Source organism: Delphinapterus leucas, chromosome 20 (assembly GCF_059928025.1).
Source record: "Delphinapterus leucas isolate spDelLeu-1000000601 "Yukka" chromosome 20, BTC_Dleu_Yukka2, whole genome shotgun sequence".
Classification (NCBI taxonomy): Eukaryota; Metazoa; Chordata; class Mammalia; order Artiodactyla; family Monodontidae; genus Delphinapterus; species Delphinapterus leucas.
Genome location: NC_143148.1, coordinates 56,442,025 through 56,467,769, shown reverse-complemented (window position 1 = coordinate 56,467,769; position 25,745 = coordinate 56,442,025). Strand labels below are relative to the sequence as shown.

General features: G+C 52.2%; 1 protein-coding gene across 1 annotated transcript in view; it reads right to left on the bottom strand.

The window, feature by feature from the left end:
• The window catches only part of WFDC1 (WAP four-disulfide core domain 1), a 29,076-nt gene extending 14,204 nt beyond the window's left edge, over positions 1-14,872 (bottom strand). The window contains exons 1-2 of the mRNA XM_022583032.2: positions 14,729-14,872; positions 329-512 (exon numbers count right to left, since the gene is read on the bottom strand). Of these exons, the coding sequence (XP_022438740.1) occupies positions 329-512; positions 14,729-14,872 (328 nt within the window). The remainder of the gene's footprint in view (positions 1-328; positions 513-14,728) is intronic.
• Positions 14,873-25,745: the final 10,873 nt, after the last annotated feature.

Below are 25,745 nucleotides of genomic sequence, written 5' to 3'. Positions count from 1 at the left end.
TCCACAACAAGAGAAGCCTTTTAAAGGAAAAGCTGGAAATCTGGATTTTTTATGAGAAATCTCCCCCATCTTCATAAGAGGGGTATTTTCCTTTTAACGGGCGGCCCCTGGACTATAGTTCTCTGCCCGCAGTGGCGAGCCCCGCATACAGCAGGCGCTCAGTGCATGCAGCTGGATGCTTGCTCCAGGAGCGCTATGTTCCCATCTCACAGGGCGGCCCGCCCAGGTGGTCCAGGTTTAAGCCCAGCTGTTCCTCCAGTCGGGCAGCGCTGGGCAGGACAGTTCCCCGCGCCCCCCCACCCCGTCTCCCCCGGCCTGGAGCACCTACCTGGCGGGGGCGGCACGGCCTCCAGGCAGGCGTAGGCGCAGCCGTTGTAGCAGCAGCGCCGGTGCCGCGGGCACTCAGAGTCAGCCTGGCAGCGCGCCGCCTGGCAGGCGCCGGGGGGCAGCGAGCGCGGGGGCGGCGGGCAGCGGTCGGCTCGGGGCTGTCGGGGGCCGCCAGCTTCCTCGGCCTGCGGGAAGAGGGGGCGTCAGCGGGACGGGGCGGTTGCTGTGCGCCGCGGGCGAGTCGCTGGGCCTCTCTGAGCCGCCGTGTCCTCGCGTGATCACAGCATCCTCGCATGATCACAGCAGAACCAGCCTCAGCAGGTTGCTCTGAGGATGAAACAGCTCTGAGACTGTTTCTCTTTGTAATAGCCCCAAACTGAAATGACTGTAAGCCCATCAGCAGCAAAAAGGAGAAATGAATCTGGATAAGAGTTGTATGTTAAGCGTCTATCCTGATGTTTATATGTATGTATGTACATATATGTATGTATTTACATATAAAATACGGTATATATATGTATACAAACACAATAGATACACACACATATTTATATACTTCTTATAATTCATGTGTTTATATAGAGCTTTGAGAATTTACAGATCACACACAAAATGAATAAATTCACGTAGCAAACGGCTTGGATAAACGTCACAGGCATAACACTGAGAAAAAAAAAGAAGTCAGCTCACAAGAGAACATATAGTATGAATCCATCTACAGTTTTCGTTCAAAAACAGGCAAAGCTGATGTCTGGTGTGAGAACAGGAGCGTGGTCCCCTGGTGGGTGGTGACCTGAAGGGGGTCTGGGGTCTCTGGGCGCCGGCCCCGTTCTGCTTCCTGATCTGGGCGCTGGTTCCATGGTGTGTTCGTTTTGTGGGGATTCATGGAGCTGAACTCAGGATTTTCACACTTTCTGGTACTACGTTTCCAGAAAGAGTTAAAAATATGATATCCTGGGCTTCCCTGGTGGCGCAGTGGTTGAGAGTCCGCCTGCCGATGCAGGGGACACGGGTTCGTGCCCCGGTCCGGGAGGATCCCGCATGCCGCGGAGCGGCTGGGCCCGTGAGCCATGGCCGCTGAGCCTGCGCGTCCGGAGCCTGTGCTCCGCAGCGGGAGAGGCCACAATGGTGAGAGGCCCGCGTACCGCAAAAAAAAAAAAAAAAAAAAAAGATATCCTATTTAACATATAGGAAGTATGGACGCATTACCAATAAAATAAGCATTTTAGAGGTGGGGTTGGGAGAGTTCAAGTCACACCAGACCCCATCTGTGCCGGGAACACTGCTCTGCTTCTGGGTATGGAGGTGGGGTGTATGGAGGGCAGGTCTTACACATCCCGACACAGGTGTGCGCACACACACACGCACACTCACGCACAGAGTTAGATACAGAGTAGGCTCTTTGGGGGAAAAACCACTCTGGCTTGCCCCGCCTCCGGCTTATGCCTGAACCGCTCCACCCACCTAAAATGCTTTACCCACTGATCCCCCGATCTCCCCCAACATATATGTATTGCAAAATCCTGCACCTTGTACTGTCCAAGTAAATAATGCACGTCTGCAGACTGGAGTAGCACGCAGCCACTAAACCTGCTGATGAGAGATCCCCAAGAGATGGTGGTTCATGAAGAGAATTAAGATATAGAACCGTTTGTCTGCTCTTCACCTATGTTTTCAAATATTCATATGCACACACATGTAATATGCATATGTTTAACAGGCCTAGAACATCTTTGGAAGGATATACAAGAATACACAGCAGCCGTTGGTCAAAGATTGCCTCTGGAGAGAAGAATTAGGTTCTGAAGCCAAGGGAGAGTTCTCCTTATTGTACGCTTTTTTTCCCTTATTGCATGCTCTTTTGCACAGGTTCCTATATATATATATATTGCCATGAACACATTGAGTTTTTTTCAATTTAAAGAAGACAATTAAAAAACTTAAAAGGTAGAAGTACTTAAGAAGAATGATTAAGGACAGGAAAAACCTTATATGTTAGTAAATAAATAAATAAAAGGCAAGCTACACAATGCTATATGCCCTCAAAGGTCAAGGATGTATGAACGTCCTTCCGCCACAGCCACTGCGGTGGCTGCAAACTCCACGCGCTGCTCCCAGCGCCCAGTAGGGGGCGTCGGGTCACAGAGAACAGGTCCCGACCAGACGCATCTGCCAATGCGTGCAATCACAAGGACCAGTGGTTCTCAAACTACCTCACAGGGACCCCTCCCCCCCACCAGGGGCTAAGACTGGGCGGGGTGGGGGGTGGGGAGGAAACCGTGACCGAGTGGAGCGCGGGAGGGGTGCAGTCTGGGGAGGGTGGGGCTCCTGGCCCTCCCTGCTTCAGCCAGAGAATTCTTTTTTTTTTTTTAAATAGAAGCAGAGTTGATTTCCGATATTGTGTTAATTTCAGGTGTGCAGCAAAGTGATTCAGTTATACATATATATTTTTTCAGATTATTTTCCATTATAGGTTATTCCAAGATATTGAATATAATTCCCTGTGCTTTACAGTAGACCCTTGTTGCTTATCTATTTTGTGTATAGTAGTTTGTACCCAGAGAATTCATCTTTTCTCCCTTATACAAATCATTTAATTTGTGAAAAGCAAAAATGAATACAAAGCCAACATTTGGCGGAAACGAAGCCAAAATAAAGGGGCAATCTTGTAACTCCTGGATCTTCTAACTCCTGGTTCAGCCTTTTTGCCATCCTCTGCTCGGCTGGATGCCCCAAATTCCTGTATCCTCAGGAATAATTTCCAAGATGCAGGCAGGGCACATAATCCTGCACCATTAACTCAGTTCATTTTCTTAAGAATTAGCAACATCGGACCCACGTTGCGGCCCCGCCATTTGAATCCTAATTGGAGGTGACAGCTGCCCTGGCCTCCTTCGGAGGGTGAGGGAGGATGTCTGTGCGTGGCTGGGAAGGGATGGCTGGTTTTTCCGCCCAGCCTGTTTTCACATCAAGCCTCATTTATAAAATTTAACAGAACCTGGAGATCAGACGGGAAACGCTTTCCACCCACCTCCAATGCCTCCCAGGTGGGTGACTTCCTAAGGGCAGCCCCTAACAGGGGCGCTCTCCAGGGAAAATTCAAATGTCGGTTCTCAGAATTTGGAGAAAACAAAAGAGATAAGCGCCTTAGAAGTCAAATGCCCCAGTGATTTATGGTGCTGCCAGAACAACAGATGGTCCTGGGTGATAAAGAACCGATTTCACGGAGGGGCCCAGATTAAAGGATTAAATGTTTTGAAAAATATGTCATGCAAGGTGATGCTCACAGAGGGTCCTAAACAAAGGATGTTTCCTGGTGTTCTGAGAAAGAACGGACTTTTATAAACGAAATAAATAGATCACCTTCCCAGCCCACGGGGGTTAAAGGTTAAAGGCCAAAGTCCTTGGGCTAAAGGTCAGACCCCAGCTGGCCCCATGCCCCTGCCCCTCCACTTCTCTGGCCTCCCTCCTGTCGTCCCACCGCTCTCCCCTTGCTCATTCCTGGCCAGCGCCCTGGCCTGTCTGAGGTCCCACCTCTGGGCCTTTATGGGCTGTGTCTCCCTCCTGAGATGCCCGGCTGGTTCCAGCCCTCACTTGGTCCAGGTCTCTGCTCACATGCGCTGTAGCTGGCGCTCCCCATTCCCCTCTGCCTGCCTTACATAGCTCCAAACCTCTGACCACCCTTGGGAGGACCGTGTATTGATTCACTGTTCGGTTTATTGTTTTTTCTCCCCCCTACAACGTGTCCTCCTAGGGACTCGGTCTTCTTCCCACCTGTGTCCCCAGCACCTATGACCGTGCCTGGTGTAGAGCAGGTGTTCAGTTCATTTTTGTTGTGGTTGATTGAAAGCTGTGATGATGAGAATGATGGAGGCGTGACAGTGACGGGCATCTCTTACTGGCGGTCCACCACGTGCCAGGCATCCTCATCCTTCTAGGCATTTAACAACCTGCACAATGTCCCTGTGAAGGTGGCTCTGCAGGCCAGGTGGCCTGCACTGATGTGGAGCTGTCCCTTCGTGTTTGTTTAATGCTGTACCTTTCCCCCAGCATCTGTACACGCCTTTGGTCACGTGAGTCCAGGAGAGGCAGGTCCTATTTCATCCACACTCTAAAGATGAGGCCCCCGAGGCTCAGAGAATTAAAGGTTTGCCCAAGGCCACCGGCGGAGAAGGGTCATATTACACTCCTCCCTCCTGAAGCCAAAATAATGCATCCAGAATATAAGTCTGGGGTCACTGTTGGAAGGTTTGCTAGGACCCCAAACTCCTCCTCGCCTTGGAGCCTTCTGCACACTGTCCTTTGCACTCAGAACTCTTCCCTCTCCTTGCCCAGCTAATGCATCCTCTTCCTTTGGGGCAAGAACTTAGGGGTTACATCCCACCTTCAAGTGTACCAAGATGGATGGCGCTGAGGCCATGACTTCCTCAACAGTCAGGGATTTGAGCTCAGGTGCGGGAATTAGATGAGTCTGGCTTGGACCCCTGTAGCTGTGTCATCATACAGGAAAATGACCTCTCTGAGCCTCCGTCTTCCTCACCTGCAAAATGGGCCCAGAAGTAAGTGCCCGCTGCAGGGATTTGTAGAGGGAGCAGATGAGATCACATCTGTGGGTGCTCTGCTCAGCGATGCTGATCGCTTGGTTTTATCATTACTTTTATTTTTGGTCTTTCCTGCTTCCTCCCTCCTTCCCGCCCTCGATTCACTCACACACTGATGATGCTTTAGTTGTGATGCTGAGGCGGATGCAAAAGAAACCTATGAGCCGGTCCCTGTCCCCGAGGAGTTCAGGATCTAACTGGGGTCTAAAGGTGCGCAAGCAAGAAACCCTCCCGCAGTAGTGCCATCATTTCTAGGGAGGGAGGGGGGGCGGTGGGGGGGAAGGGTGCAAACAACTGGCAGAGTTCCTAAGAGGAAGCAGCCGTCCCAGCACTGCTCCCTGAGGGTCCCCTGAGGTAGCATCCATCGCTCCCCTGTAGTTACACCTGCTGACCCCATTGTACAGGTGAGGAAACTGAGGCGCATACTCACCATATGGGGAAGCGTCAGGGTCGGAACTTGGGCAGGCTGATTCATTTATTAAGCTCCCACTGCGTGCATTTATTAAGCTCCCACTGCGTGCATTTATTAAGCTCCCACTGCGTGCCAACGCTGTGCTAGGTCCTCACATACTGAATTTCACGGAATTCTCAGCATAACGCTCACTGCTATTATTAACCCACTTTACTGATGAGGAAACACACAGAAATATTAAAGGCACTTGCCCCAGGTCACACAGCTGGCCAACAGCAGAGGCAGGATTCAAACCTGGGTCTGTCTGACTCTGGCAACTTCCTGTCCCAGGAGCCTGGATCTGGGGAGCTGCTTCTCAGTCTCGCCTGTGAGATTCTTCCCGTTTTGTTGGCTCGGGGTCCCCCTCTCTCACACGCCCCTGCCTCCTGCTCGCCTCTGGACCAGCCCCAGCTCTGGATGTAGTCATGTAACTGCCTCCCCAAGGGATTCTGGAAAGAACTCGTCCTGGCCCCTGCTCTCTGCAGCCCCAGCCAGCCCCAGCCCTCCATTGCCACTCAGCTGAAAATAACACAACAGCATGTCAAATCCCAGCTCACCCCTGACTGACAACGTCCTTCATGAACATCCCAGACAACCCATGATCTCCATCTTTCATTTTCATCCCTGCAAAAGGATGGTACAGCAAGTCTGCTTCAAAGTAGCTGTGAACATACATTTACGGTACAGCTCGGACAAGAATGTCCCAGCGCTGTATGCCTTACTTGGATAAAGATGGTTCCCTTAAGGTTTCGACCTGGTGGCTATTTGTTTTTTCATACCCTGGGGGGATTTTTCGGTGGCCTCTATAGATTTGCAAAGCCATTCTGATATCTTCAGGAAGCAGGTAGGGAAATGCCAATTCTGGGCTGCTTCAGTGGGAAGCCCAATTCCACTAGTCCAAATGCAGGGTCCACTGAAACAAGTGCCTGGAGGTCCAACCAAAGGAGGCTGGATAAACAAATAACTGCAGATCCACACCTTGGAACACCATAGAAGTCTTTGAAAAGAGGACACGGGGGCTTCCCTGGTGGCGCAGTGGTTGGGGGTCCGTCTGCCGATGCGGGCGACGCGGGTTCGTGCCCCGGTCCGGGAGGATCCCACATGCCGCGGAGCGGCCTGCGTGTCCGGAGCCTGTTGCTCCGCGGCGGGAGGGGCCGCAGCAGTGGGAGGCCCGCGTACCGCAAAAAAAAAAAAAAAAAAAAAAAGACATGGATCTATCATATTAACATATTCACCATATATCGTTCAATGAAAAATGCACGGTACAAAACAATATGAATAATACACCAGACACAAATTCCACGTATTGTATGATCACGTTTTTATGAAACGTCCAGAATAGGGAAATTTGGGCTTCCCTGGTGGCGCAGTGGTTGAGAGTCCGCCTGCCGGTGCAGGGGACACAGGTTCGAGCCCTGGTCTGGGCGGATCCCGCATGCCGCGGAGCGACTGGGCCCGTGAGCCACAACGACTGAGCCTGCGCGTCTGGAGCCTGTGCTCCGCAACAAGAGAGGCCGCGATAGTGAGAGGCCCGCGCACCGCGATGAAGAGCGGCCCCCGCTCGCCGCAACTGGAGAAAGCCCTCGCACTGAAATGAAGACCCAACACAGCCAAAAATAAAAATAAATAATAGAATAGGGAAATTTATGGAGACCGGAAGCAGACTGGTGGTTGCCAGGGGGCGAGGATGGGAAGAGGGGTGGGGAGCAACTGTTTAATAGGTCTGGGTTTTCCTTTTGGGGTGATGGGAAGATTTTGGAACTAGAGAGAGGTGGTGGCTGCACAACACTGTCGATGCACTAAATCCCACTGAGTTGTCCCCTGTAACGTGGTCAATTGTACAGTATGTGAATTTCATCTCAATAAACAAATTTTAAACAATATGAACAAAATACCATTAAGAAAACAACGTGTCCTGAGCGTAACTGCTTCACGAAAAAGTCTAGGCACTCACACATACCAAAATGTCAACAGAGCTTGTGTCTCAGAGAATTTAGAATATTTTACTTATTTGTGACTTTCTGTATTGTCTGAATGTGTGCAGAGTAAACATCACTGCTTTCATAATCTGGAAAAAAATGGAAACCACTTCCATTTAAGGAGAAAGAATTCAGTCTCCAGAGCTGCCCCAGTTTACCCACATCCCTCCCTCAGCACTCCACCCCCTTCATTCCCCTGCAAGAGCTTTACCCTTCTTTGGAATGTTCCAGAGAGTTAACGGCCTGACCAATAAATATGCACCCCAGGACCGGTTTGCTTGGTGCAGGAAGAAAGCCAATTTTCTTCTAAGCTTTACTTGCTCTTCCTCTGGAATTCGGATGTCAAAGATCTAAAAATATGTCTCTCCCTGGAACAGAGGGCTTAGAGTTTAGTGTGCAGTGAATGCCATTTCCTGACGCCCTGAGACCTCCAGGGCACGCTGGGCTCCGGGAGCAGAGTTTGGTGCATGGCTAACGGGACTTCCCCGGAGAGGTACTCAAAAACCCAGGATCTCATGCCAGGACAAGCCATCTCAGTGCATGTCGAGGGCAAGAGTGCACACTTGGCCAACTCCTCCAGCTGGTGTCCACTGAGCCCTGCTGTGCACCTGAGAGTCTTCTAGAACTTTCCATCCCTGCTCTTCCGCTCTAGAGGGTTTTAATGTAATTTAGTCATTCATTTCACGGTAAATTCATAGTTCCCAGGCCTACCACGTGCCAGGCACTGGCTGCATGTGAGGAGAGCTGACCTAAACCAGAAGACACTGGCCCTGCCTTCACGCGTGGCTCAGCTCCAGGACATGTGACAAACACCAACCCAACACCACACAGAAAGGAAACAAATTGCTTTCTTTTTGTTTATCTGTGAAGGTAGGTAATGAAAGATGAAACAAAGCCAGAATAAAAAAAAAATCACGCAGATCATAATAAGGGAGGTAAATGTTATGAAGAAGTCGAGAAGTTAAGAAAACTTTTAAAAGAGACCTAAATAGGGGATCAGGGAACGGGCCTCTGAGGAGGGGACCATGAAGCTAAGACAAGCCTGACCAGGAGCCCCTCACAGAATCCCTAAGATGTACCTTAGGTTCCCACTGCTTTTTAAAAATCTTACCGTGGTAAAATACATTGGGTTGGCCAAAAAGTCTGTTTGGTTTTAAGCAAAAATAAAAGACACATTTTTCGTTTTCACCAAGAATTTTATTGAACAATATATTCACTAACCAAATGAACTTTTTGGCCAACTCAATATAACATAAAGTTTGCCATTTTCACCATTTTTAAGTGTACAATTCTATGGCACTGATTAAATCCACAATATTGTTCAACACCTGCCTCTTATCTATTTCTAAAATATTTACATCACCCCAAACAAATTCTTTTTTCTTTCTAACTGAAGTATAGTTGATTTACAATGTTGTGTTCGTTTCTGGAACACTTCTATTCTCATTAAGCAGTCCCTCCTTCATCCTCACGCCCTCAGCCCCCGGCAACGTCTAATCTGCTTTCTGTCCCTATGAATGTGCCTTTTCTGGACATCTCATACAGATAGATCACAGGCTATGTGGCCTTTTCTGACTGGCATCTTTCACTGAGCATAATGTTTCCAGGGCTCATCCATGCTGGAGCGTGTCTCAGTACTTCATGCCTTTTTATGGCTGAGTAATATTCCATTGTGTGGATGGACTCCGTTGTGTTGATCTATCCTGAGCTTATGGACATCTGGGCTGTTTCCACTTTGGTTACCGTGACTAGTGCCACTATGACGGGTAAGTTTCCCTCTGCTTTCCTGCCTCCTCGCATGCAGGGTCCCAGGTTATAACCACACGGTTCTTAGATACTTTTCCCCTTGCTCGTTTCCACCTGGAATCAGTTTCAGGACTGAAACCTCAGGTACAGAAGCCAGATTCAGAGAGGAGGAAGTCACCCCCGAGGTCACACTATTATTCATTTGTTTTTCCTCCCTTCCATCTACCCGCCCATCCATCCAGCTCCTCCCCCTAGTTCTTCAAATGTTTCTGAGAGTCTGTGACGCGTCAGGCACTGCGTCAGGCGCTCGGGGAGGGCCGAGCCTACAGTGGGGCACTTCACCGCGTTATGTCACGTCCCCTCTCTCCAGCCCCCAGGGGGGACTTGCGGGGTCTTGACCATGAATCCTCCAGGGCCCACTGAGCAGCCCCTCCCCTCCAGGTGGATGTGTCCTAGTGGTGCTGGTGATGGGGTCCTGCAGGGCTGCAATCAATCTCACGTCCTTCAAGGAGCAAGGAAAGCCTCTAGGACTCTGAGGGCACAGTGATAGCTTCACCAGTGCGCGGCCAGAATGGTGTGGGGTGGGTCACTCTCTGCTCTGGCCGGAATTCCCTCATCTGGGAAGCGTCTACCATTGGGGTTGCTGGTTGCAAGCAACAGAACTGACTATGTTGGTTCCCAGAGGCTGACCGTATGAGTGTGCTAGGGCTGCTGTAACAAACACCACAGACTGGGGGCCTTAAAACAATGGAGCTGTGTTCTCTCACGGCTCTGGAGGCCAGACGTTCAAAATCAAGGTGTCGGCAGGGTTGGTTCCTTCTGAGGCCGTGGTTGCCTGTTTCTCTCCTGGCAACCCTTGGAGTTCCGTGACTTGAGATGCATCGCTCTAATCTCTGTCTCTGTCTCCACACGGCCTTCTCCCTGTGTGTCTCTGTCTCTCTTGTCTTCTTCACCAGCCACATCAGATTAAGGGCCTTCCTAATTTCAATATGTCCTCATCTTAATTAATTACACTACAATGACCCTATTTCCAAATAAAGTCACATTCACAGGCACCAGGGCTTAGGACTTGAACAGATATTTTTGGGGGTAGGGGAGACAAAATTAAACCCTGAGACTAGGATTTTAGTGCAGGTGGTATATTTGCGAGAGGGTCCCAGGCAGCTCTAGCAGGGGAGGGGGCACGTGAGGCAGGGAAGGGGGGGCCATCTGGGGACCGTCAATGCCCAGGTGACTGCCCTGGGCACCTGGAGCTCAAACCCAAGGGCAACCTCTGAGAAACTGTCCAGATCACTCTTCAGAGGCATCCCAGCCTGGGCTGAGCAAGCCAGGCCGTGGTCCTTCAGCTCCGTTTGCTCCCATGGTATGGACCCAAGCACCTTGGCCCATCCTGTGTGCCGGCTGAGCGTGTTCCGAGGACAGAGCTTCCAGGATGAAGGTGAAGATTCAGGACTCAGGGAATGATGAGAGCGGAGGGGAGGTACCCACAGCTCCAGGCCACCTGCCTCTCCCACTCTTGCTAACTTAGCAAAAAATAAAAGATGCGCCAGAAAGCTCTCGAGCTCACAGAAGTAACAAGGGAAAGGAGGACCAGCCTGGGGAGACTGGGGAACACGCCTTGCACGGGGCCTCTGTGCTCGTCACCAGAAGATGCTGCTCTGGGCAGGCCAACTGCGAAGGGGTGCCCCGTCCGGCAGGATGCATTACATCCTCGCTCTTGGCTGCTGTAGCCCCACGCTGCCCCTCCGCTGGGCAGGCACCTTTGGGCAGGGTGCAAACTGCCTAGCCATTTCCAGCTGCCCCGAATGGGAGCTTAGGGTACAAAACAGACACATAGCCACAGTGACACATGGGGACCACGGGGCTACCCAGTCCCCAAGCCGACATGGCGGCTACAATTAAGTCCCACCTGGTAGGTTTGTTCAGAGGATCCTGAGACAGCCTGGCCTGACACATAGGAACACTCAGCAAAGAACTGTTCTGATAACTTTCACCAAACGGCAGGAAAGCAAGTCCCAAAACACCAGCTCCACAGAACTGACCCTGAGCTCCCCAGAAAGCCTCTTGGGCTACTGACAAACATCCCTCTTCCTAGCCTATTCCTTTCCATCTTATCTAGCCTCGTAAATATCTGTGTTTTGTTTTTATTAGTACACAGAGAGAGGTGTTCCCTGGTCAGGCACCAAGCTGAAGGCTCTCGGGGTCTTTCCACTGGATTGCAAAGTAGCACTGCCGTCTCCCATGCTGCAGACAAGGAAGCAGAGGCTCACGGAGGACAAGCCTTCTTCTCCTTACAAGCCTCCCTACAGGGCCTCCCGTGTTTTCCTTTCAGGCACTGTCTCTTGGGCAGAAAAATGCACACAGCATCCAGGAAGTGCCCTGGACCCCCTCAGCCCCCTCTGCCCACTCTGTCAAGGGGCGGGGCTTTGAGAAGGGGAGGAGCCAAGATGCAGGCAGCCACGTGCGGGTCCGGGTTTAACACCCAGTTCTCCATGTGCAGCCTTTGCCAATTTCCATGGTGTAAATACTCTCACTGCGGCTGATTTCAAGCTACCAGTGCGAGGCCACTGAATGAGGAGTTGGGAAGAGATGTGTAATAGCTCCTCGAGAGATGGTGTTTCTACCAGGCAGATGCCACAGACATGAATGACCTCGAGAGCAGGGAGAATGGTAAGAATGCAACCAAAATAATTAGGAAGTGATATGTTTCTGATAAGGAGGATTTCCTTCCTTCCTTTTTCATGTAAATTATATAAGTTTATATGACTTCATTTTTAATAAGGGCTGTTTAACTCTCTGGAGCGGGTATGAGCTGGCTTCAGCATAATCCTGAACACCCGGCCTCTCCTCACCCTGACCTGCCCCATGGGGTCCAGGGCCAAGGCTGAAGAGCTGACCCAGCTTGGGGTGGGCAATGGGGGCCACATAAGAAGTCCTGCCCCTGAATATGCGGAGCTGCTTCCTATTACTCCTAGATTCCCTGTTGGACATTTGCATGGATGTTAGAATCAGAACTGAAAGGGCCCTGGAGGTCACCTGGTCCTTCGTCTTCATTTCCCAGGTAATGACCTGAGGCCCAGAGAGGGGCAGCAAGCAGCCTGAGGCTGCACAGCTCATTAGAGATGTCACTGAAAGATTCCTAGGCCTGGCGCCCTGCCCAACCTCCTTATCCTCTGAGCCACCAGTCGACAGCCTGTCTTTTCCCAGGGGCTCTCTGTGAGGCACAATCTGGGCACAAACCTCTCCCATGTCTGGGCACCGGAGAGGGAAGCTGATGTCTGTTGACAGCAGGGAAGAGTTCCAGTCCAGTGAGTATAAACTCAAAGTGCTTGCATTCTGACAAACAGTGGCTAGAAGTAATTTGGTTCCTGAAGCCCACCCAGGCCTGTGTTTTTAAAGAGACTCCCCCTGACCCCCAGTGCATATCGTCCCCAACCTCCTAGCCTCCTCGTTCCTCCTAGTGAGATGTCACGGCATCAGCCCCTGTGACGCTCCAGGACAAGGTGGAGATAAGGCCAGATGATGTATTGGAAATCTCTCTGTGGTCCTAGAACCAAAGTGCTGGATGCTTTGAGGCCTAAATCGTCCCGTTGGAACAGCGAAAAGCATGGGGGAGTCCAACCTGACAAGGGTCTCTCTTCTCCCTCCAAATACCTATCACCATTTCACTTGCTACTATGCTTTTCTACACCCATGTGGCCTCCTGCTTGACCTATAGTGTGAGCCCTGGAGGCTGAGATTAGCCTCAATACAGTTTCATTTCACATGGTGCCTGGGGTCATTAAACATTCCCTTCTCCCTCTTCTCTGCCTGGAAAACTCCTATTCATCCTTCAAAGCCCTGGGTTGAATGTCCCCGATCCTGGAAAACCCTCCCTGACTCTCTTGGGGCAGAGCTGCACACACTCTTCTGTGCTTCCATTGCACTTGCCCATAATTTACCCACAAGAATGTATGGGGCGCCTACTTCATGGCAGGCACCAGGAATACTGCACTGACGGAGACAGAATCCGGCCCTACTGTGAGGAACCTCCATTCCACCTGGGGAAGCAAACACCAACCAATTTCCTAATATTTGAGTAAAAGTCACCAAGACGCAAGGACCACTCGCTATGCCCTGTGTTTGACAGATATGGAGTCATTTACACACCCATATGCTGAGGGTGCTGGTATCGTCTTCCTGAACCTTCTATGCCTCTGTGCTCCCTTTTGGGGTGGGGGATCTAAAGTGACACCCTTCCCACCTCCACTCTCTCCTAGTCCCCTTCCTGCTTTATTTCCCTTCTCAACACTTGTCACCAAATACACTACCGGCACGCCTTGGAGATACTGTGGTTTGGGTTCCAGACCACTGCAAGAAAGCGAGTCACAAGAATATTTTGGTTTCCCAGTGCATCTAAAAGTTAGGTTCACATTACACCGTAGCATATTAAGTGTGCAATAGCATTATGTCTAAAAAACTCAATGTACACACCTTAATTAAGAAAGAGCCTGTTGCTGAGAAATGCTCACCATCCTCTGAGGCTTCCGTGAGTCGTGACCTTTTCGCAATAGTCACGTCAAAGATCACTGACCACAGATCAACATAACAAATACAGTAAAAATGAAAAAGTTGGAGGTAGTGGGAGATTTACCAAAATGTGACACAGAGACAAGAAATGAGCAAACACTGTTGGACAAAAGGCGCCGAGAGACTTGCTCAAGGCCGGGTTGCCACAGACCTGCAATCTGTAAAAACGCAGTTTCTGCAAAGCACAATGAGATCAGGTGTGCTTGTATACATTTTCCTTTCACTTCTCATTCATTCTCTGCAAGCCCAGCCCTGTGGGGTAACACGAGTCTCCCAAGGCTTGGGGACATATAAGTCTGCATCCCCACAGCCTAGGGCAACAGTGACCAAGGTAAACAGTGGCGATCAATACATATTTGATGAAAGGAACTGAAAGGAACGCATCAGTCTGTCTTTTTCAGATGAGATCACCGGAGCTCACAGACGTCCAACAACTTTCCTCAAGTCACACAGCCTGTGAGCAGCAGAGCTTGGATTCAGACTTAGGGCTGCAGGGCGCATGCTCCTCGCCTCCCACCACAGCGAGCCGACCCTTTGTATTGCTGTCACATGTCACCTGACTGCCTCCCCCACTCGACCACCCTGCAGGGTGGGAGCTGGTGTCTCCATGTTGTACCTACAGGAACGCACAGAGCGCCCGGCCTGAAGCAGTTTCCACTAAATGTTTACTGAATGAGCCAGGAATGGCACGGAAGCATAATTGCATCCTATCGACTATCGACATTTGGTTATTGACTGTTGAGACAAACACTCAGTTTTAAGTCCTCGGACTCTAAAATCAGGTGCTCTTTGTCAGGAGAAAGTAAACGTGGGTAGGCAAAAGCACGTCACCGGCCCCCTGCGCATTTTTAGGGGCCCCTGGCTTCTTTCCTCCCAGGCTCGGAATCTTTGGAGGGCTGTGAGTTCCCTCTGCTCCCCACCCGACTTTGGCACAACTCAGATAAAGAAAGAAGGACGCCTGCCCTGTGCCGTCCGCATCTGGGTGGCGCGCTGGCACACCGTACGGTGCGGGCATCACCCATCTCCTCCCAGCCCCGCCCAGCCCGGGCACTTACACGGGTCCTCTCCGCCAGCCTCGCGTGCAATGCCCGTTTCCAGATATTCCCGGCGGAACTGGCTTCCAGGAGCAGCAGCAGGCAGCACAGAGTCCAGCTGACCTTCCTCCGGCCGCTGCCCATCCTGCAGCTGGTCAAAGGCATTTCCTCCCAGATGGTCAGAGGAGAGGGGCCCTCTGGCCGGGGCGGGGGGGGGGCGGTCCTGGAAGTGTGGAGCGGAAGCGTGCACGGTCTGCCGGACGGTCTCAGCTCCACTCGGCCGGGTCCCGGGGATCATGTGTCTGCGCCCAGCCCAGGCCCCCCCACCCCGACCCGCACTCCCGATGGGGGCCGCCCACCGGGTTATTTTTAGCTTGCCCTATTGCATCTGGCCCGGAGACTCCAAGCCAGACAGACGTCTGCAGCCCAGGCAGCTCAGAAGGCAGCGGCGGCGGCAGCAGGCGGGGGTATCACGCTGCTCAGAGACGTGGCCGGGAGCGGCCCTGCCACACTGGGATAAGGAGTACTTCCTTGCAGGCTGGGCGGTCCCCTCCCCAGGAGGTGTGCTGGCTCTGGGGGGCGGGGGTGGGCACACAGGGAATGGGTGGGGGGCTTCCAGCTGCTACTTTGTCCAAGTTTTGAGCTGGTCTGACAAACTCTTCTGCCCACAAAAGCTTCTTTGGAAGACTTGTTGCCGAACGGGGACCAGTGGAGCGCGTCACCGTGGGAAGAGCGTCCTGGAACCCTGGTGACCTCCGCTCTAATGTGGGCGTGTGGACAGTTACATCGTGTGTTTCTTGGGAGAGTTCTATGCAATTGTGTGTGTAAAGCGCTTCACAGACGTCATAAGTGTGCTATAAACGTTGGCTTGCGTGTGTTTTATACAAGGATCCATATTTCACAAGCTTTATACTCTATCGCCTGTCTCAGCAACCCCAAGACAGGCACTGCTTTGATGTCCATTTTACAGATGGGGAAATAGAGGTACAATACTTGCCTGAAGTCAGGCAGTAGTAGCAGAGCTGGGGCTCAACCCAAGCCCCATCTGATCACCATGACACCCTACCAAGTGAAGCAGAAGGGACCCGAGCTCTGGATTCAGAGCCCCTGGGCTGAGTCCCAGCTCAGCCTCTGTGTCTGTGGGATGCTCGCTGCTCCGCACTTCTCTCATCTGAGACACTGAGTTTGTGGTCATTCACTACAGCGGCAGAGGGGAGTTGCTACACCCTGGAGCAGGTTGTAGGCTCTCAAGGTCAGGTACCCACGTCTCTCTTACTGCTTGCACCCCTGTGCCTTGCACAGCGCTCAGTAGGCACTGGCCCACTGCACAGAACAAATGTCATCATCACGACACAAAGGCGTATCCCTGGTCTACGGACTAAGAGATGGTCACAAAAGTCAGGCGTGTTTCCCAAAGCCCCCATTCATGACTGACCTCCCAGGCGCTTTCCTCAGGACACGGCACAGGGCTTGGCCACAGTAGGTGCTCAATAAATGTTCTTCAATTGAGCTGTCAGTTCCTCAGCTGTATTCAGACCACAGGGACCGAAGGCACCGAGCTGTGTGCCATCAGTTAATTTCCTGTAAACATTAACTTATAAAAATGATCTTCCCAAGTCTTCAAGACATGGGGTGACTATTCTGGGAACACGGCTGCCCTCCGGGTTTCATGTGGAAGGAGAAAAGGCTCTGAGTTGAGAAATAAACATGGTACAAATCTACCCAGGAAAGCAGCCGCTTTCCTTTGACCAGGACGAGGCAGGATCCCGGCCTGACAGCCAGCCTGGGCGCTCCCAGCTGGGGCCGAGGGGGCCGGCCAGGGCCTGGGGCCCCTCATGATGTCGGGGCGGGCAACTCCTCCCCAATTCCTGCCAAGCCTCAGAACTTTATGTTCCAAGTGGCGGGGGTCCTTCTGGTTTATCTGAGCTCTGTAGACCTGGATTTGATCCCAAGCCTCATGGGCTGCACTCCTGGGATTCATCAAGCCTGAGTGTGGCTTCCTGCAGATCCGTGGGCGGGGTTTCCTCTGGGAAAGCCTTGGAGCTGGCAAGGCTTTTCAACTCTGCTGCCAGCGGCCAGCTGGCCAGGCCCTGCCCACAGGAGTCTGACAGCCGCTGCCTGCTGGCAGCTTTGCTCCCTCCAGAAAGGGAGGAAAATATCTCCTTTAAAAATACAAAGGGTGGGACTTCCCTAGGCGCGCAGTGGTTGAGAATTTGCCTCCCAATGCAGGGGACACCAGTTCAAGCCCTGGTCCGGGAAGATCCCACATGCCGCGGAGCAACGAAGCCCTTGCACACAGCTACTGAGCCTGCGCTGTAGAGCCCACGACCCACAACTACTGAGCCCGCGTGCCACAGCTACTGAAGCCTGTGTGCCTAGAGCCTGTGCTCCTCAGCAAGAGAAGCCACCACAGTGAGATGCCCATGCACCGCAACGAAAAGAAGCCCCCGCTCGCCACAACTAGAGAAAGCCCATGGGCAGCAACGAAGACGTAATACAGCCAAAAAAAGGAAATGCAAAGGGTGCAACTGCTCAGGGCCTCCCTCTAAGGAGCAGAGGACATGGCTTGTGGTGCCAGGGTCTAGGAAGAATCCTGCCCTTCCAACCCCCATGAAACTCCTCCACCTGATCACTGAGGCACCACATTCCTTCCCCAAAGAGGCAGAAGATTTCTTCCACAGTGATCAGGTCAGGCAAATAAGTGCTCTAGGAAAGGGGACAGGGTGGCATTCATTCATACTTTATACTAAAGTGTGAGTGACTTTCAGCAAAAACAGACATAGAGGCATACAAGGAGGAGCAGAAAACATTCATTCATTCAAACCTTTGACTATCTACTATGTGCCAGGCCTGGGGATGCTGGGGAGAAACCAGGCCCAGTCCCTGCCTTTATGGGGCTTAACAAGTAGAGGAGTCAGATAATAATCAGTGTTTTTAATAAACACTTAGATGATACTTTTTGGCTCCAGGCATGGTTTCAAGTGCTTCAAAAATACTAAAGTAATGTATCACAACTCTACTAGATAGTTACTATCATCATCCCATTTTACAGATGAGACTGAGTCCCAGATTAACAATGGAGTGCTTTAAAAATATTCACTCATCTAATCCATCAAAACCCTGTTAGTTAGGTACTCTTACTATCCCCACTTTACAGACAGGGAACTGAGGGTCAGAGAAACGAACAACCTGCCCAGCTATGCATGGCTGATAATTGGCAGAGCTGGGACTGCAACCCAGACACTCGCTCTCAGAGTCTGGGCTCAAAACTATTGCCCCGTGTGTCCACAGGACCAAGCGGCAACAAGGGCATATGGGGGGAGGGGGAGTGACCTAGTCACAGAAGCCAGCAGAGGCCCCCTGGTGAAGTGGCCACACATCTGAGAAGTGAAGGACGAGGCTGGACAGAGAACGGGCTGGAGATGCAGCCCGATGCCCAGGAGGAGAGCCTCGCCTTACCTAAGTGGCGAGGGGGTATCACCATCCAAACAGAACCATGTTATTCCATGAGCCCTTGGTGCTTTTGCCTTCCTGGGCCCTTTCCTCTATCAGAAAAAAAAAAAAAAATTAACAATGATCTATTATGACGGCATTGATAAAAGGAAAAATATAATCCAAACTGGAATATATTCTTTTTATTTCCTCTCATTTTAAGAGAATTTAAAACACTCTCCTGGGCCCCTAAAAGCCTTGTGGGCCCTGGGACGTACACCTGAAGATGGCCCTGGTTCCAAATACTGCTGTGTGATGTCAGGTAAGCCTTTGCACCCTCTGGGCCAAGATTAAATAGAGAGGATAGTCAAGCCTCTATAGGAGGTGCCTGGTTCTCGGCAGCGTCCTCTGCAAGAGCAGGGAGGACCGCTGGGAAAGGCCCTGGAGTTGCACGATCAGCCTGCAAAACAGCCCCGCCCAGCTCTGCTCCAGCCCATGAATGAAAGCAGATGTCCCCTGGGCCACCCATTCTTGGACAGCCAGGCCCTGACCTCACTTCACCCCGCCACCCTGTTCCTGACCTCCACTCACTGTCCCTCTCCCCACTTAATTCACAGCGGATGCCCTCCCAGCCGGGAAACTCCCAGCTTCCCTCGTCCAGCGCCCCAGAGTGACTGGTCCAGGGCCAGACCCCACCACCATCTGGAACCGACCCCTCCTCTCTGGCCAATGGGACCTCCCTCGCTTCCTTCTGCCTTTCGGGATTGCTGCAGTACAAGGTCCCCTTTCAAGCAGTAGGAAGCCACGAAGCCAACGGACATGGATGGAAAGGTCCGGCGGGCAGGCTGGCTGGCTCGCGACCCCTCTCTTCCCACAGCCGAGGCTGGTACCAATTCCATCAGCAGGCTCAGCCCCTCTCTAGCTGCCAGGCCAGGTCGCTAACAGGCTTCTCTCGGTTTTTTCTGCAGGACCTGGACCCACCCCCAAAGCATGGTTTACTTCTCAGCTGCTTGGTTTTGTTTCTCCCCCAAAGCACATGTGATCGTGAAACCCCTCCTCGTCCCACCTCCCAAGCTGAAGACCTTGCCATGGCCCTGCTGGGATACGGATAAAAATGCATGCCCCACGGGCCTTGCTGGTCTGGCCCGGCCTTTCTCCACCTGGCCGCGTGGGAGCATCACCCATGGGAAGGGGTTTCAATCACACCCATACCCAGGTCCAGCACAGACCAAGTGAGTCAGAACCCAGATCAAAGAAGTCAGAACTGGTGGTTTCCAAAGTTCCCCAGCTGATTCTTTTTTTTTAAATAAATAAATTTATTCATTCATTCATTCATTCATTCATTTTTGGCTGCACTGGGTCCTTGTTGCTGTGTGCGAGCTTTCTCTAGTTGCGGCGAGCAGGGGCTACTCTTCGTTGCGGTGCGTGGACTTCTCACTGCAGTGGTTTCTCTTGTTGCAGAGCATGGGCTCTAGGCACGTGGGCTTCAGTAGTTGTTGCACGTGGGCTCAGTAGTTGTGGCTCACGGGCTCTAGGGTGCAGGCTCAGTAGTTGTGGTGCACGGGCTTAGTTGCTCCAGGATATGTGGAATCTTCCCGGATCAGGGCTCGAACCCGTGTCCCCTACATTGGCAGGAGGATTCTTAACCACTGCGCCACCAGGGAAGTCCCTCCCCAGCTGATTCTAATGAACTGCCAGGGCCAGGAGCCCTGATAAAGTTGGCCTCTCCCCCACTGGCCCCCACCCTGACCTCGGGGGCCACATGTCCCTACACGCTCCCTCCTGCTTCTCCCTGCTGCCGCGTGCTGGACTGCCCCCTACACACACTCACCATGTGCCTTAGCCACAGTGCCTTTGCATATGCTGTTCCCACTTCCCAACACCCTTCCCTGTTTTCTTTGTTGAATAAACTTGTTAAGCCTTCTTCATATCTCAGCTCTCGGCAAAACAGTTAGTCCCTTCATCCCAGAAACATTCCCTGATCTCCAGAGTAGCTCAGTTCCGCTACAACAGGCTTTCACGGCCCCGTGTACCTCTGCTTGACAGGGCTCACACAACCCGATGGTGGAAGTGACAATTCTTTGTTACCATGCCCGACTTTCCTGATAGACAGAAAGCACCCTAAGAGCAGGGCCAGCATCTTTATTGTTTCTGGTTTATTCTTTCTCACGTACTGTGCACCTGGCACGTAGTAGGGTCTCAGCAAATACTCAGTGATGGGCTAGATGGGTGCTCCCACACTCCTCACCCAGGGCTCCTGCCCAGATGGCTTTGACAGGCCATCCTAATGCCAGCCAGCGATCCGAGTCGCTGACCGCCTGGCACCAAGTCCCCTGGCCTGGATGGACAAACTTGAGCCCCTGCATGGGAACTAAGATCCCACAAGCCACGTGGCACGGCCAGGAAAAAAAAAAAAAAGGACTAGGGCAGAAACAGATTCCAGTTATCTGTGCCCATATCCTACACCAGGGCAAGGGAGTAGCTAAATTCAACAGCTCAGCAATAGCACCAAGAACTCAGCTCAACCACCAAGACAAGCACGATGTAGCTGTTTCTTTCGGCCAATCGCTTGACCGGGTCAACCTCATGGGGGTCAAGGTCAGACAATCCAGGATGCTGCTAATGTGGGCTCCACAACACCTAAGCTAGGTGAAACCATCCAAGATGTTGTTTAAATGCCAAGGATGACATTTTTAAAAAATGAAAAAAAAAACCCTCTGACTCCAGATAAGTTGGACGTCAGACCATTCCCCTCTGCTGATACACGGCTGGGAGGTGAGCTGGAGATTTCACAATCCTTTCCCCGAGGAAACGCTTAACTTTCCGGGGAAACAAATGCTTCCCACATTCATACACAGCAGCCTCATCTTGTGTTTTCCTGGGGTACCCAGGATCTCTGTGTCCTGTGACACAGTAGGACCCGGATAAAATGGGGGAGATCCCCTGTTACGAAGGGGGTGGTCCAGCGGGGAGACACAGACCAAGAAAGCAGGTAAATTATGCTAAGTGCTGAAATGACACAAAAGTCTGAGGAAGTGACTCTGGGGTGCCGTGTGGGATGGGGAACCCCCTTTAGATCGGGTGGGGAGGGGCAGCGTCCAGGGGGTGACGACTAAACCCAGAGATGGGAAGGAGCAACACGTCTGGGATGGGAGGTGGGAACAATCTTCCAGGCAGGGGCCACCTGCCTCTGGCTCCAATTCTGCTGGCTTGTAAAGTCATGAGGGTCTTAAGGGGTAAGAAGGCGGCTCTAGCTGTATCCAGAGATGAGGGAGGAATTGGAGAAAAGGGATTTCAAAGAGCAGTCACCTAGTGATGAGGGTGGCGGATCCCCCCATAGCCCTAACCACCTGGATGATTGGCTGAAGCCAGTCATGTATTCCCACCCGCCACCTGCTGGTGATTGGCTCAGGAATGGGTCTGTCATCTGATCTGGGCCAATGAGGTGTGAGGGGAAATCAGGGGAGGTGCTTCTGGGAAAGTGGCCCTCACCCCAGAGACTAGCAGGAAAGTGGTGGTTCTTTTGTGTGTCTGGACTTTACCCAGTCAGGATGCAATGCCAGCATCTGCAGCAGCCACTTTGCCACAATGAGGGGAGCTGATCGGACAGTGAGGCCAACGCTGAAATGGCCGCATGGGAAAAAAAACAAAACAAAACAAAAAACCTGAATTCTTGGGAACATTGCTGAGCTGTTGAATTTAGTCAGCCTTGGAGCCGTCCTACCTCTGGGCTTGTTATTACAAGGACAAACTAATCTTCCTTAGGGTTAAGCGGGTAGAGTTGGAGCTTTTTCTTACTGACCGCCAAATACATCCCAACTGATACAAATCAAGTTTGCGTTGCGTCCAACCTGACTGATGAGCATCTACGAAAGCAGAAGCTAAAGGAGAAGGAAGCTAAAGGAGAAGGACAGTAGGGACTCACATTTCTTGAGCACCTGCTATGTGCTGCACTTTGTACTAGGCACTTTACATAGGCCTCTCCTTTATCCTCAGACCAGCCCTTTGAGGTGGTTCCTACAATGTTACCCCACTTAGCAGAAGAGGAAACTGAGGCTGTGAGCTGAAGACACTTGCCTGGTTCCAAGCGGTGGGAGCAGGATGTGAACCCAAGTCTGCCTGGGCACTTGGCTACAGCCTGCTTCCTGGAGGCATGATGGTGCTGCCCTGGCAGGGGAGGAGCCTCAGCTTGGGCTAAGCCAGGGTTTTCTGCAGACATCCAGCATCTCCCAAGAGCCGAGGACGCTGATCTGCCCGACGGCCAGCAGCCCCCGAGAGCCAGGAGCCCACCTGCGAGAGACTGGGAGCCTGACTGGGCTCCATTTGACCACGGGGACACCACTGTCAAAACCCACATGATGATTCCACACAAACCCTTCCTTCTTCCTTCTGCCTTCTCCCTTCCTGGGGGTCAGTGATTCGGGCCACTTGACTGGGAGTGGTCAACAGGTACAGCAGGACACCCCTTCCCCGCAGGGACCTTGAAGAATGCTTTAGCTTGACATGAGTTTAAAAAAAGAAGAGAGGGGCTTCCCTGGTGGCGCAGTGGTTGAGAGTCTGCCTGCCGATGCAGGGGACACAGGTTCGTGCCCCGGTCCGGGAAGATCCCACATGCTGCGAGCGGCTGGGCCCGTGAGCCATGGCTGCGGAGCCTGCGCGTCCGGAGCCTGTGCTTCGCAGCGGGAGAGGCCACAACAGTGAGAGGCCCACGTACCGCAAAAAAAAAAAAAAAAAAAAAAAAAAGAAGAGAAAGAAATAATCTTTGACCCTTATTATGTAGTGTGCCTGGTGCACATAAATCTATCACTTGGCAAACACAAGCTGTCCCATTGTAAATCGTGGTGTGATGGGCGCATAAATTCAGAAAGCGATTTCTGCCTGGCTGGGCGTGCAGGGTCCCGGCCCTGGCAGGCGGGCCGGAAAGGTGGCAGCCCTTCTCGGGCCCTTGTCCTACCCTCCCCCTCGCCCATTCCTCAAAAACCAGCCCCCAACCACTTTTCTGGCTTTTATTTATCTTTTTTTCTTATTATAGAGGCATAGATTTTGTATCACAGGAAAATGAAAATAACGATGGGCATTTACAGCAGACAGATTAACGCAGGGACTTGGTTACACAGGCTGCAGAAGGGCTGAGAAACTAAGCATGGGACAGTGAGGTGACCCGGAGATAAACAACAGCAATTCAGTGCTGGCCCATCCCCAGGGCAGGGCACGAAGAGATGGGGTGGTGTTTCTCAGGCCCAGGATCTGGGGTCACCTGGAAGAAGCTGAGCCACAGGAAGATGATGCCTGGTGATGCTGGAACCACAGAGGAGACATGGCCACTGCTCGGGGCCCTGCCCCAGGCGCAGAGATGCGGAGAACCCCCTGGCTTCTGCCTCGTGCCCTCCCACCCTCCATCAGGGTCTCCCATTGGCTGAACCCAGTGACACAACAGCTGGGGACAAGCTGCACACCGGAATCAGCCCCCTTGTAAAATCCCCCAGAGCACGAGAGGAGGGTGGATCTAGGAGCAAACGAGCCCAGGCCCAGCACAGGTAGACAGGCAGTCACTGCAAAACAACCCCCACCCCTTATATACACACACACACACACACACACACACACACACACACACACACACACAGTGACTGCTTCATTTTCTCCCTTCCCCTCCTCCTCTTGTCCTTCCTCTAACTGGATCAAAAGCTGACAGAACCCAAGCAACAATGGCAGAAATTTCCCATTCATCTGTTAAACATATTTACTGAGCACCTACTATGTGCCGGGTATTACTGTAGGCCTGGGGCGCCTGCATTCTAATAGGGGGAGTGGGGAGAGTTGCTCCCTGTATCAGAACACGAAACAAATGAAAGAACAAGGTAATCTCAGGGTGATGGGTACTGTGAAGAAAATAAAACAGCCATGAGCAGGGAGAATGAGATGGGTAGGGTGGTGGGCAGGGAAGGCCTCTCTGAACAGGTGACATCCTAGCCAAGATTAGAGTGATGAAAAGGAATCACCTGTATGGAGAGAAGGTCAAGGCATTTTCCAGGCAAGGGGCAAAGCAGGTGCAAAGGCCCTGAGGTGAGCACCAGCTTGGCTTGCTGTAAGAATCATAATACAATCGACATGCCAAAGGGTCTCGAATCAGCAGTGCAAAACCAGGCAACAGCTTCTCGACTGTGCTATGTGGGATCTCCTGGCTCCACCCTGCACATCAGGACACTTTGTTATGAAATCTCGGCCAGCTATGCAAACTCCAAGCTCGTATCTAGTGCCGAGTTCTCTTGGAGAGTAGGCTAGTTGGAGGCTCCAGGGGACCACACACCAGGCTTCTCCCTCCTTGACCCCCCCAGGCACCTCAGGCTCTTTGTCCTCTGGGGCAGCTCTTCCTCCCAAAGACTCTTTTTTTTTTTGCGGTACACGGGCCTCTCACTGTTGTGGCCTCTCCCGTTGCGGAGCACAGGCTCTGGAAGCGCAGGCTCAGCGGCCATGGCTCACGGGCCCAGCCGCTCCGCGGCATGTGGGATCTTCCCGGACCGGGGCACGAACCCGTATCCCCTGCATCGGCAGGCAGACTCTCAACCACTGCGCCACCAGGGAAGCCCCCAAAGACTCTTGTTCCTCTTCTTTGAACCTAAATAGCAAAGCCTTCCCAAGCATATTAACAAATGCAAATAGGTAGAGGGGGGGTTGGAGAGTTGTGGTGTTGGGGGCACCCAACTCTACCAGCCACAGTGACCTGTGACACATTAGTGGGCAGGAAGAAAGCCCCAAGCCAGGATGAACAGCGAACACCATTCATAGCCTTGCATCTCCCATCAAAAATGCTCATGGTGGGGCTTCCCTGGTGGCGCAGTGGTTGAGAGTCCACCTGCCGATGCTGCCGATGCAGGGGACGCAGGTTCGTGCCCCGGTCCGGGAAGATCCCACATGCCGCGGACCGGCTTGGGCCCGTGAGCCACGGCCACTGAGCCTGCGCGTCCTGAGCCTGTGCTCCGCAACGGGAGAGGCCACAACAGTGAGAGACCCGCGTACCGCAAAAAAAAAAAAAAAAAAAATGCTCATGGTGGCTTTCTCTGGATGGTAGAATTTCGGTGGGTTTAATTTTAGCTCCATTATTACTAATATATAGTTTCCAATTTGCCTACAATGATCGTCTATTACTCAGAGCATGGCCGTGGGTTCAAATCCCAGCTCTGCCACTTCCCAGAAATGTCCCCTGGGGCAGAAATGCATATGTTCTCTGAGCTTCACATGCTGCCCCATCAAAAATGGCCCAATAGGGACTTCCCTGGTGGCACAGTGGTTAAGAATCCGCCTGCCAATGCAGGGGACACAGGTTCGAGCCCTGGTCCGGGAAGATCCCACATGCCGTGGAGCAACTAAGCCCACATGACTAGAGCCCGCGAGCCACAACTACTGAAGCCCACGCACCACAACTACTGAAGCCCGCGTGCCCAGAGCCCGTGCTCCACAACAAGAGAAGCCACCGCAATGAGAAGCCCGCGTACCGCAACAAAGAGTAGCCCCTGCTCGCCACGAGAGAAAGCCCGGGCACAGCAACGAAGACCTAACGTGGCCAAAAATAAAAATTAAAAAAAATTAAATCTTTAAAAAAAAA